This window comes from Chiloscyllium plagiosum, unplaced genomic scaffold (genome assembly GCF_037043375.1).
Source record: "Chiloscyllium plagiosum isolate Xiang-an unplaced genomic scaffold, Cpla_swu_hap1 HiC_scaffold_44, whole genome shotgun sequence".
NCBI lineage: Eukaryota > Metazoa > Chordata > Chondrichthyes > Orectolobiformes > Hemiscylliidae > Chiloscyllium > Chiloscyllium plagiosum.
In genome coordinates this window covers 10,331,549-10,344,034 of record NW_028270182.1, presented here as the reverse complement: position 1 = coordinate 10,344,034, position 12,486 = coordinate 10,331,549, and the positions used below count along the sequence as shown (strand labels likewise).

General features: G+C 42.4%; 1 protein-coding gene across 1 annotated transcript in view; it reads left to right on the top strand.

Moving 5' to 3' along the window:
- Positions 1–12,486, top strand: part of LOC148136906 (polyunsaturated fatty acid 5-lipoxygenase-like) — a 37,991-nt gene that overhangs the window by 19,903 nt on the left and 5,602 nt on the right. Inside the window, exons 8-10 of the mRNA XM_087982817.1 lie at positions 5,190–5,393; positions 6,199–6,285; positions 7,426–7,595. Coding sequence (XP_087838943.1) covers positions 5,190–5,393; positions 6,199–6,285; positions 7,426–7,595 — 461 coding nt within the window. The remainder of the gene's footprint in view (positions 1–5,189; positions 5,394–6,198; positions 6,286–7,425; positions 7,596–12,486) is intronic.

The following is a 12,486-nucleotide window of genomic DNA, read 5'->3' as shown; positions in this document are numbered from 1 at the left end:
CCCCTTTACTTCAGAACATTACTTCTGCAGGCATTTGACATGAGGCAGCAGATTATCAAATAGGTGTTATCTCCTCTCTCCCTGGAAACAGTTTGTGTTGTTTTTGTAGCTTCTTCATCCCCAGGAATGGTTAATTCACATGTTGCTGCAACTTCTTTTTATAAATAATTTCTCAATATTCCGTTCATCTCAAGAAACAGTTTAACCAAAAAGGAGTTATTGCTGCTTCTTTCAATCAATGTGTAGTAGTTTATGTTTGATAATTCTTTCCAATCCATGAACAGTTATAAAATGTTTGAAGTGTATATTGTCACAGTCCCTTTCGTTATGATGTTCCTCGTTGGGTTCATCTCAGTCAGGCAGTGGTAGATGATTGATCCACAATAAGTTCTAGTTTCAGGGGTTACCTCATACACCTCCTTAGGGTGTGTGAACAATATAAGATCACTGCTGGTCTGCAGCTCCTCGAATGACCATATGTTTCTTGCTAAGATCTTCGATCCACACTTTTTGGCCTGCACACAAGTATGTCAATCATATCTCATGGTGACGCCTACTGTAGTGTGATGCATGCATTAAAATTGTTCCTCCCCACATACAGATTGGTAGTCCAAAGAGCACATCTGCGGAGATTTGGTTGTATAGGGAACTGACTCTTTGACTTGCTGCCCACCAGCAACTCTGGTGGTGATAGGCTAATTGGAGTGGGATGGCTTGGTAACATAACAATGCTGTGTCAAAGTCAGAATTTCTTTTCAAAAGTGACCTGATTGTTTGGAGCCCACCTGTTTGTTTGTGGTTATTTCAGTGGGCTCATGAGACACTCAGATTCAGAACTGGCAGCAGACTGGCTGAAGCACACATTAGCAAAATGTGTTCTATCAATGTGCTTTGCAAATACTTCCTGCAAGACCCTGATGATCACATCCATGGTGGTGGTACATAACATCCTCACCTCAATCCATTAATTAATCAATAGTTACAAGACAAGACTTCCAATTAAAAATGAATAGGTCTGTGCTCATAAATGCCTATGGTCTTGCAGGGCAAATGCCAGGTATTAGTGTCTCTCATTGCTGTGGCTTGTGACTAATTCAAACTTCTCAGTCTGCTCTGAGATCTTCAACCTCTTTGGAGATCTCGGAACACCATGCTGCTGACTGCACTTGGTAATCCCCAATAGTCCCTGGCATATCTTGTGTAGACGTAAGGGTGGAACAACCACCCGCTCACTACAAATGAGTAAGATGGCCAAGATCATGAAATGCTGTCGGTGCTCAACATACGTTTCCATGGCCAACCCAGTAGACATTTAGTCTGTGCAACTTCTTTTCAGTGAATGGTAACATACTCTTGATCTCTCACCCCATATTCAGTGGCTGCCAATTGAAGCAAAGGTTTGGTTTACCATCCATAAAAATATTTGTAAGTCACAAACTGACTTCAGAGTAGCCCACATGCCTTGTTTTGCCTTTGGTTTTCCATAAGTCTGCCATTATTCTATTGTTGTTGACAACGAGTGCCAAGATGTGAACTGAAGAATGCCTTTGAAGAGTTGTGAATGAGGCTTTCTGCCTACGAGTATTTTAAGAATGTGTCTACACTCTGATGATGCTTCTCCACTGTTTACCCATGTACCACCATGTCATCCAAATGGTATGTCTCTTCTTGAAGACCTTGCAAAAGACTGCATGTAGTCTTTTGAAACATCTCTGGAGGTGAGGCAATCCCAAATGGTGATCTGTTGAAGCTGAAACTCCCAAATGCAGTATCAAAAATGGCACAAGCCGAAACTAATGCTTACATTGTGTTTCGAAAGGGTCTACATTTAAATAATTTAGCCAACTTTTCTTTTAAATTCACTCATAGAATGCGGGTGCCCTTCCCTACAGTGTGGAAACAGGCCATTTGGCCCAACAGGTACACACTGACCTTCCAAAGAGTAACCCACCCAGACCCATTTCCCTACTTCTATCCTGACTAATGCACCTGACATTATGGGCAATTTAGCATGGCCAATTCACCTGACCTGCACCTCCCACCTGACTGTGGGAGGAAACTGGAGCAAACCCATGGGGAGAATGTGCAAACTCCACACAGACAGGCACCCAAAGTGGGAATCGAACCCGGGTTCCTGGTGTGGTGAGGCAGCAGTGCTAACCACTGAGCCACCGTGCTGCCCAGCATTGATTGCCAATCCCTACTTGCACAGAGGGCAGTTAAGAGTCAACCACATTAGTGTGGGTCTAGAGTCACGTGTAGGCCAGACAGGATCAGAATAGCAGATTTCCTTCCCAAACAGATATCATTGAGCAAGAAAGATTTTTCCAATGATCAGCAATGATCTCATGTTCATCATTACACCTTCAATTCCAGGTTCTTTATTGAATTCAAGGTCCACCATCTGCCATGGTAGGATTTGAATCCAGGTCCCCAGTATTAATAGCCTAGTGATAGTACCACTAAGTCATTGGCTCCTCATCATTCTCCAGTCTCACCGACAGTAGACATAGGATAGATGTGTCTGAACACCACCCCATTGAGCTGTGATGTCAACATGAATTTGGATGGATCCGTTGGATTTGGGTATAGTCATTGTCCTTGAGCATCAACTGATTGGGTTCCTAAATAGGGTAATGACATCCATTCTAATTCTTGCATGCTATGTCTCAATTTTCTTTCATTAATGGATGTAGAATGCTCCTGGGTCCATCAGTGTGATGCTGCATTCAAGGGTTTGAAGGGATATGGGCTGGGTGCTGGCAGGTGGGACTAGATTGGGTTGGGGTATCTGGTCGGCATGGACGGGATATCTGGTCGGGTTGGACCGTAGGGTCTGTTTCCGTGCAGTACATCTCTATGATTCTATGTTCAATTATTTTGGGTATTCCTGTTAAAAAAAATCTCAACTCTGTTTGAGTAGGGTATTTGGCCCTCTGAGCCTGCTCCGCCATTCAACAGGATCTCAGTTGATCATCTATCCCAACAGTTCCCTGTTCCCACTTTTCTCTTATACCTTGTGATCCTGTTAGCTCTAAGAGCTAACTTTCTTCTTCTGTTAGACCTTGTCTGCTTCTGCTTCAAACTTGCCTCTTTACTAATTTAATTCAGGCTTCTGCTTCTGTTTTTTTATTGCCCTCACTATAAATGTAATTTCCCTTACTGTGGCTGTCCCTATGGCATAGATACGTGAACTTATGCTGTAGGTACTGTTCTTAACTTTAAGCTTTCCCAGTCTGTAATTCTGCATAATTTTTTTTTAAATTCCCTTGCCCACCAATATTTTTAACTTTACTCACAAACTCTGAGATGTCTCTTTACTCCCCAGCTGAAAGGTAATTTGGAAGGCTTCTATAGATTACTGGTATTTGATGCCATCTGTAACTGCATTGGATTGACTAATACTCCAGCTCCAAGGAGTTCCTAATTCTGCTGCTTCTGTGCTTCTCTTACTTGGTCTGAACTTTCTGTAATCCTTTCAAACACTTATAACTATATAAACCAATTCCTAATCCATCATCTTCCCCTTTCGTTGTCCTTGTTCACCCATGTTCATGTAATTGTCTGGAAAGCAGAGCAACATCTCTACTTCCTCAGGTGGCTAAGGAAATTTGGCATGTCCATAAAGACTTACCAATTTTCATAATGCACCATGGAAAACATTCTATCCAGATACACCATGGCTTGGAATGGCAACTGCTGTATCCAGGACTGTAAGAAACTACGAGGAGAAAGTGAGGTCTGCAGATGCTGGAGATCAGAGCTGAAAATATGTTGCTGGAAAAGCGCAGCAGGTCAGGCAGCATCCAGGGAACAGGAGAATCGACGTTTCGGGCATAAGCCCTTCTTCAGACCTTTCCTGAAGAAGGGCTTATGCCCGAAACGTCGATTCTCCTGTTCCCTGGATGCTGCCTGACCTGCTGCGCTTTTCCAGCAACACATTTTCAGCTGTAAGAAACTACAGAGAGTTGTAAACACAACCCAGACCATCACACAAGACAATCGTCCATCCATTGACTCCATCTACACTTCCCGTTGCCTCAGAAAGGCAGCCAACATCATCAAAGAGCCCTCCAATTCCAGTTATAATCTCTTCCAAACCTTTTCCGTTAGGCAGAAGATGTAAAAGCTTAAACACATTTACCAACAGATTCAAGAACAGCTTCTTCCCTGTTATTATCAGATGTCTGAATGGACCTCTCAAAGTTTAAATTTACTGTCGGTCTCACTCTTTGTGTACCTTCTCTGCAGCCATAACATTGTATTTCTTGCTCTATCCTATTACTCTTATGCATTTTGTATAGCATGACCTGCCTGTGCTGCATGCAAAACTGTACTGTGTACCTAGGTACATGTGACAATAGTAAATCAAATCAAATCAAAATCCTTTCATATGTCTAGCAGTATAGCTTTGATAACTGTGCTTCTTCAATTCTAACCTTTTATATTCCTGGTTTTAACTTTTACATTATATTCCATGCAACAAATTTATAGATAAACTAAGAATTGATGATTTGCATGAGCAGATCCCCCAAAAGACCTGTAGCTCCATGAGTTGGGTTTGGAAGATAAGACACAAAGTCACTCAATGAGGCATTAGAAATGGCTTTAGAGGTATACTAGTACATTCTGCTTAAAAACAGACAACTACCACTACAAATCATTGGTTCAGTTCCTCAGACATTTGCTGCTGTACAAACGGCACAGATTATCACCTGTAAGAACTGACTCATTGTTGGTGCCCTGTGTGAACAATGTCTGTGACTTAGAATTCACACCCATGATATAATCAACTCCTTTTGAAAAATATGTCCTGCCAAATTTGTTGATCATTACTTCACATTAGCTAACATATTTCATCTGTTTAGTGACATATCTCAGACACCATTTGCTTCTTACAACACGCCTGATGAACGATCTGGTGCAACATCAACTTTAACAGTTTCATCCTTGTTTCTAATAGCCTCATGCTTTCCTATTACTGTAACCTTATCCAGCCTTCAAGATCTCCATTGTTCTCCAACTCTGGCCTCATTTGCATCCCTGATTTCGCATACCCACTGCAGGCCATTCTGCCTGGATCCCAAGCTCTGAAATTCCCACCTTAAAATCCATCCACCTTTCCATACCATAATGTATGATACATAAGCTTCCTGATGCTCCATATTCATCTTTCTTGTTGCTTATAGCTGAAGCAGACCCCGGGAGAAGACAATCCCATTTTCCTTCCCTCGGATGCTGAGCTCGACTGGATGCTGGCCAAGATGTGGGTGCGGAGCTGTGATTTTCAACATTTTGAGATGGTCTCCCACCTTCTGAAAACTCACCTGATTGCTGAGACATTCAGCATGGCCACTCTCAGGCAACTGCCGTCCGTGCACCCCATTTACAAGGTACAAAGCATGAGGAAGAATGTGACTCCATTTTAATCCAGGGAAATTGCAGCTGGTGATAGCGGCTAAACTGATGGTGGGAATGTCATCGAATCCTGATCTGTGCACCGTAGAATCAAAGGAATTTACAGCAGGGAATGGGGCCATTTGGCCCATTGTGTCCTTTCCATCCGATAAGGAGCCATCAAACCTAATCCTACTTTCCAGCTCTTGGTCTCTAACCATGTTGGTTAGGGCTCTTCATGTGGATATCCTAATACTTGTTGAATGTTATGAACATTTCTGCCTCTACTACCCTTTTAAGCAGTGAATTCCAGACCCTGCAGCGAAACATTTCCCCTTGAAATCACTGTGACTCACTGACTACTTATCTTAAAACCATGGCCCCTTTTTATTGACCCTTTAACCATGGGGAACAGGCCTTTCCAATCCCTTCAATCTTGGTCCAACAGAGTTTTTAGACTTCAGAGTAGGATTTCTCCAGCCTCTTCTATTCCAAAAAAAAATCAAGCCTAGACTATGCAAGCTTTCTTCATCACTGAAATTCTCCAGTCCAATCAATATTTGTGTAAAATCTCCTCTACACTACTTCAAGCTTTTAAACATTTATTCTTCTGATCTTAGCATTGTCGGCTAGGTCAGCATTTATTGCACACCCTTAATTGCATTGTAAAAAATAGTGGTTAGCTGCTTTCTTGAACCGCTGCAGACTGTGTGGTATACCTATGTTCTTATCTCCCAGGCTGTGAATTGCAAACATTCACTACCATTTTTGGATATTACAAATGTTATGTTTCCATTTTAGCTGCTGGCTCCTCATGTGAAGTACACGATGCATATCAACACCGTTGCTAGAATAAAACTGATAGGCAATAATGGATATATCAGCCAAGTGAGTTCTGATTTATGTAATCTCTCAGTTCTGAGTCTTTAATTGCAACTCACATAAATTCTAATTCATTTGTGCTTATTCAAGTGAAAGATATTAAGCTAAGGCTTGGATTAGCGATGTTTGAGTTTCACTGTAACTAATCCAGTGAAAATGTAATGTGCAGAATTTTCACATGGTTATGGCTTTGTCTAGTGTTTTAATGGGACTTGCATTAGCTCTGGAATCTCAGGCCTGTTTGTGCATGGGTGCATGTCAATGATTGAGTTAAAAGTGTTATTCTGGAACACCAAAGATAACTCACCTGCTCTTCTCTAAAATCATAGCCATGGGATATTCTACATCCTCTGGAGAGGCAGATACAACCTGAGTTCAATATTTCATCTGAACGATGGTGCCGTTATGTTGAACATTCAGCACTCTCTCAGTTCTGTGATCTGGGAGTGTCAGCCGATATGCAAACCTCTGGAGTAAGACTTAACCTCATCACTGTTTGATTCAGACCAAGTGTTCCCCATTGAGCCATGGCTGACTCACCATCACAGGTTTCTTCCTTTTTTCTCAGCTTTGTATTTGGGTTAGAAACATACCCTGTGATGAAGCAGATGATAAGTAACAAAATCAGAACTTGCTGGAAAAACTCAGTAGGGTCTGGAAGCATCTGGAGAGAGAAAGCAGAGTTAATGTTTATAGTACAGTGACAATAGCAATGAGGTGGCCTTCAGTTATGAAGAAGGGTCACTGGACATGAAACATTGACTCTGCTTTCTCTATCCACAGATGCTAGCAGACCTGCTGAGTTTCTCCAGCAATTTCGGTTTTTGTTCCTGATTTCCAGCATTTTCAGTTCTTTGGTTGTTCACATAGTAAGTGATCCTATTATGTATGAGTGCCTTGTGACTGTTAGCTTTCCGCTTTGCCTTTGTGACAGTGTGCAAGTTTGTTGAATGCTAAATCGCTTTCAATATGTCTTCTGCTTATTTAAACCAGGCCACCTCTTGTTGTCATCTTTAGGCTTACACATCACTTTCTCAGAAACATAATCCAAACAAACCTTAGAGGCCAGTGTTTATCCAGGAGCTGGGTTAATCAATGCTGGTTCTGCCAATAAATGGGATTTAATCTGTCTCTTATTTTCCAAAGATGTTTGGTGTCAAAGAAGATGATTTTCATTTGCTGTGTTCAAAAGCCTTTCAAAGGCTAACATACCGGTCACTGTGTCTGCCAGAAAACCTGAAGGACCGTGGAGTCACAGAACTCAAAGGGTATTGTTACATGGATGATGGCCTGCTCCTGTGGAGAGCGATTCATGAGTAAGTGATCATTTTGATTGTTCTAGTGACGGGAATGCTCTCAGGGCAGTGTCTCATCAATTTTCTGGCACATGCAAAACCCCTCGACAATCAGTAACCCTGTTGAACACATCAGAGTCAAATCTCCAGGAACAGTTCCAGCTTAGAAGTGTAGGTGACCTGAAATAACTCTGTTTATGTCTGTCAGCCAAGGCTCCCTGATTGGCCCAGGTTAACAACCCCAATCAGGGATCTACATCTACATCAGATGCTACATCAGTTCCTTCAGCAGATGGTGGTGCAGCTTGAGTAATTTTATGTCAATCACTGCAGCTACAGAGGCCAAAGTGCGAAGATATATCTGGTTCGTAGTGGTCACGTTCACATTGGCTCATTTACCTGTTCACTTCAATAGACACTCTTGAGTCCGTGGAAACATCTTTGATTGAAACAGTACTTTTCTCAACAGAGTGTCTTGGAGTTTAGCAAATCATATTACATGTCCCAGTACATTTTCAATTTCAGCAGCCTCAGCATCACTGTGAAGAGAAAGTGTGTCTGTGTTCAACATCACATTCCATCTGCCATGGCCTTGCCTACTCACTTGGCCTGTTGATATTCCCTTGAAATGTCTTTGCAACAATTCACACTCCCTGTCCAATTTTGTGTCATCATCAGATTTGGAAACCTTACATTTGCTCCCTTCATCTGAATCATCAATATAGATTATGAACATTCTGGATCAAATCACTAATCTTTATATTAACCAACTGGTTACAGCCTGCCAACTGAGAATGACCTTTTTATTTCAACTTTCTGTTTTTTTGCCCATTAATCGATTCTCAGACTGTATCATCAATCCTATGTGCTCTAATGTTGCTTACTAATCTCTCGTGCGGACCCTTGTTTAAAACCTTCCAAAAATCCAAATAAAAATCTAAATTGTGCTAAAAGATTTACCAGGATGTTACTGGAACTGGAGGGTTTAAGTTATAAGGAGAGGCTGTATAGGCTGGGACATTTTCTCCTGCGACATCGGAGGGTGAGGGGTGACCTTATAGAGGTTTATAAATTCATGAGGGCACTAGATAAGATGAATAGCCAAGGTCTTTTCCCCAGGTTGGGGGAGACTCTAAAATTAGCGGACATAGGTTTAAGGTGAGAGGGGAAAGATTTAAGAGGGACCTGAGGGAAAACCTTTTCACACAGAGAACGGTGCATGTATGGAATGAGCTGCCAGGGGAAGTGATAGAGGCAGGTACAATTACAACATTTAAAAGACATTTGGACAGGGACATGGATAGGGAAGGTTTAGAGGGATATAGGCCAAACAAATATTAGAATATTTTCTCTACTACTGCAGTCAGGCTAACTGGTCTCTGGTTCCTTGTTTTCTCTCTTAAATAGTGGGGTGACACTTGCACCTTCTGAGCTGCAGGAAACAATCTGTGCTCCTTCTGGGTTCTACCAGGATTACTCAGTTCTTGACCTCATTATGGCTTCAGTTCAAACATGGACAACAGAGCTGAATTCCAGAGGTGAGGTGAGGTGACAGTGACAACCCTTGACATCAAGATCACATTTGAACAAATGTGATTTTGAGGAGAACTAACAAAACTAGAGTTAATGGGAATCAGGGAGGGACATTTTCTGCTGGTTAGTGTCATACTTGACACAAAGGAAGATGGTCGTGGTTGTTGGAGGTCAGTCATCTCAGCTCCAGGATGTCACTGCCAGAGTTCCTCAGGAGAAGGTACTAGATCTATCCATCTTCCATGGCTTAATCAATAACCTTCTCTCCATCATAAGGTCAAAAGTGGGGACGTTTGCTGATGACTGCACAATGTTCAGCACCATTCATGATCCATAGATACTGAAACAGTCGATGTTCAAGTGCAGCAAGACTTGAACGATATCTATGTTTGGGCTGATAAGTGACAAGTGACATTTTAGATTACAGGAATTAGATTAAAAATCACACAACACCAGGTTATAGTCCAACAGGTTTAATTGGAAGCACACTAGCTTTCAGAGCGACGCTCCTTCATCAGTTGTGTGATTTTTAACTTTGTACACCCCAGTCCAACACTGGCATCTCCAAATCGGGATTGATTACTTACAGTGTGGAAACAGGCCCTTTGGCCCAACAAGTCCACACCGACTCTCCGAAGAGCAACCCACCCAGACCCATTCCCCTACACCTAACACTACAGGCAATTTAGCATGGCCAATTCACCTAAACTGCGCATTTTTAGACTGTGGGAGGAAACCTAAGCACCCAGAGGAAACCCACGCAGACACGGGGAGAATGTGCAAAATCCACACAGACAGTTGCCTGAGGTGGGAACTGAACCCAGGTCTCTGGCGTTGTGAGGCAGCAGTGCTAACCACTGTGCCACTGTGCTGGCCTTATTGGAGATAGTCAGGTAAAGACTATCTCCAACAAGGGAGAATCTAACAATCACCACTTGATATTCAATGGTAGCATCATCAGAATCTCCATATTCTGTGGGGGGGGGGTGTTTTAAAAAATTCTCAAGGTCAGGTTCGTAGGAGAGTAGTCTGACACAGAACAAACGACCAAGAGGCGAGTCTGCTAGAATATGGGCATTTTATTCCCCGCAACGTCGCCAGAACGGGTCTGGCTTATACTCACTCTACATGTTACCAAAACTGGGAGCCGTCAGTTCTCGTAGAGCGGTTGCCAACAACCCACGCTCGGCGGTTAAACGTAACCCCGGAGCAGACTCACCGAACTGGAGACTTTTCCAGCTGATATACTCTTGTCCAGATATAAACATGCATGTGAACAGCAGAGCAAGGCTAAAAAACACATTCCATTCTGGTTACATACAGATAAGAAGATTCACACGGGACTAAGCAACACCTCCATTCCGGTTAGATTCACACATGTATTGGGACATAATTTTTAACCGTTTCACCACATTCCACTGCTTGGAATTTTACACCACATTCCACTGCTTGGCCCAATACATGTGTTACATTATGATTAATTCAGTTCAATTCGTTTCAGTTAATTTCAGTTCAGTCAATTCAGTGTAATTCAATTCAGCTCAGTTCAGGTCTGTTCAGTTCAATTCAATTGTGTTCAATTCAGTTCCGTCCATTTCAATTCAATTTAGCTCAGTTCCATTTTGTTCCGTTCAATTTGATTCACTTCAGTTCCACTCAGTTCAGTTCAGTTCAATCCCATTCAATTCTGTTAACTCCGCTTCAGCTTTTTGGACATGCCCACATCCTCCGCTGTACCCCAGGCAAGGGGTTCTTCGGCAGGACTGGGATCCTTTCTCAAACAAACTGCCACGTACATGCCCACATCCATGCCATCCCGGGACGGTCGGGACCTCCACAGTTTGTTCTTCTGGTTTCTTAGTCTTTTTCCAAAACATTGTTCTGTATCAAAATCTCTCCTCAATTGCGATTGACCCTGCTCGACTACGCCAAATGTTTTAAAAAATTCTCAAGGTCAGGTTCGTAGGAGAGTAGTCTGACACAGAACAAACGACCAAGAGGCGAGTCTGCTAGAATATGGGCATTTTATTCCCCGCAGCGTCGCCAGAACGGGTCTGGCTTATACTCACTCTACATGTTACCAAAACTGGGAGCCGTCAGTTCTCGTAGAGCGGTTGCCAACAACCCACGCTCGGCGGTTAAACGTAACCCCGGAGCAGACTCACCGAACTGGAGACTTTTCCAGCTGATATACTCTTGTCCAGATATAAACATGCATGTGAACAGCAGAGCAAGGCTAAAAAACACATTCCATTCTGGTTACATACAGATAAGAAGATTCACACGGGACTAAGCAACACCTCCATTCCGGTTAGATTCACACATGTATTGGGACATAATTTTTAACCGTTTCACCACATTCCACTGCTTGGAATTTTACACCACAGGGGGGTTTAACCATTGACCAGAAACTAAACTTAATGACCCATGTTAATTTAATGGCTAGGAGAGGAGGTCAGAAGCTAGGAATTCTGCACATCCTGGCTCCCCTGTCACCATCTACAAGGCACAAGTCAGAAGTGTGATCACATACTCCCCAATTGCGTGAATGGGTGCAGTTCCAACAAATCTCAAGAAGCTCACACCACAAAGCAGCTCCCGCTTAATTGACACCATGTCCATAAACATTGACAGCCTTCACCTCAGTTGCAGCAGTGTGTACCATCTGCAAGATGCACTGCAGAAATTCACCAAAGATACTCAGACAGCTCCTTCCAAACCTATAACAGCTACTGTCTAGAAGGACAAGGGCAGCAGATGCATGGGAACAGAACTTCCTGCCTACTCCCCTTTAAGCCTCTCACCGTACTGACCTACTGTTGTCAGTAGAACGATGGTCATTTTTCAATTTGATGGTTGATCAGATAGATTTAAGTCTTCTCTTAGATTAGAATTCTTTTTTAAGTTTTTTGGCTTTTCTATCTTTTCACTCAGTAGAAGGGAGAAAGACGTTTTCTACTTTCTGGCTCTGAATGGTTCTCGCTGCACTGCTCCTACCAGTCAGCAGCAAATTGCAGCTGGGTCAGTCAGAGGCTGTCATCAGGCAGTTTTCCTTTAACTTAATGATACCGAGTGGTGCTCTGACTCAATAATCAGACAATGTCATTGCTCTAAAAAGCAAGATAGATATGCTCATCTAAAATTGGGCACCATTTGACTTATAGTTTATAGTCCAAAACGGAAAAATGTATGATCCTTTTTCGCACACCTTGTGGTAAAAACGTTCAACTTTGAGATGGTCATTGTATCTTTTAAGCAACTTTCTTAAAAGGCATAAAATACATTTCAAGGACTGCAGGTGAGTCTCAATATTATCACTTTCAGGATCCCTTCCAACTCTCACATTAACCTGAGCTGGGATAAAGATCCTTCCTTATAA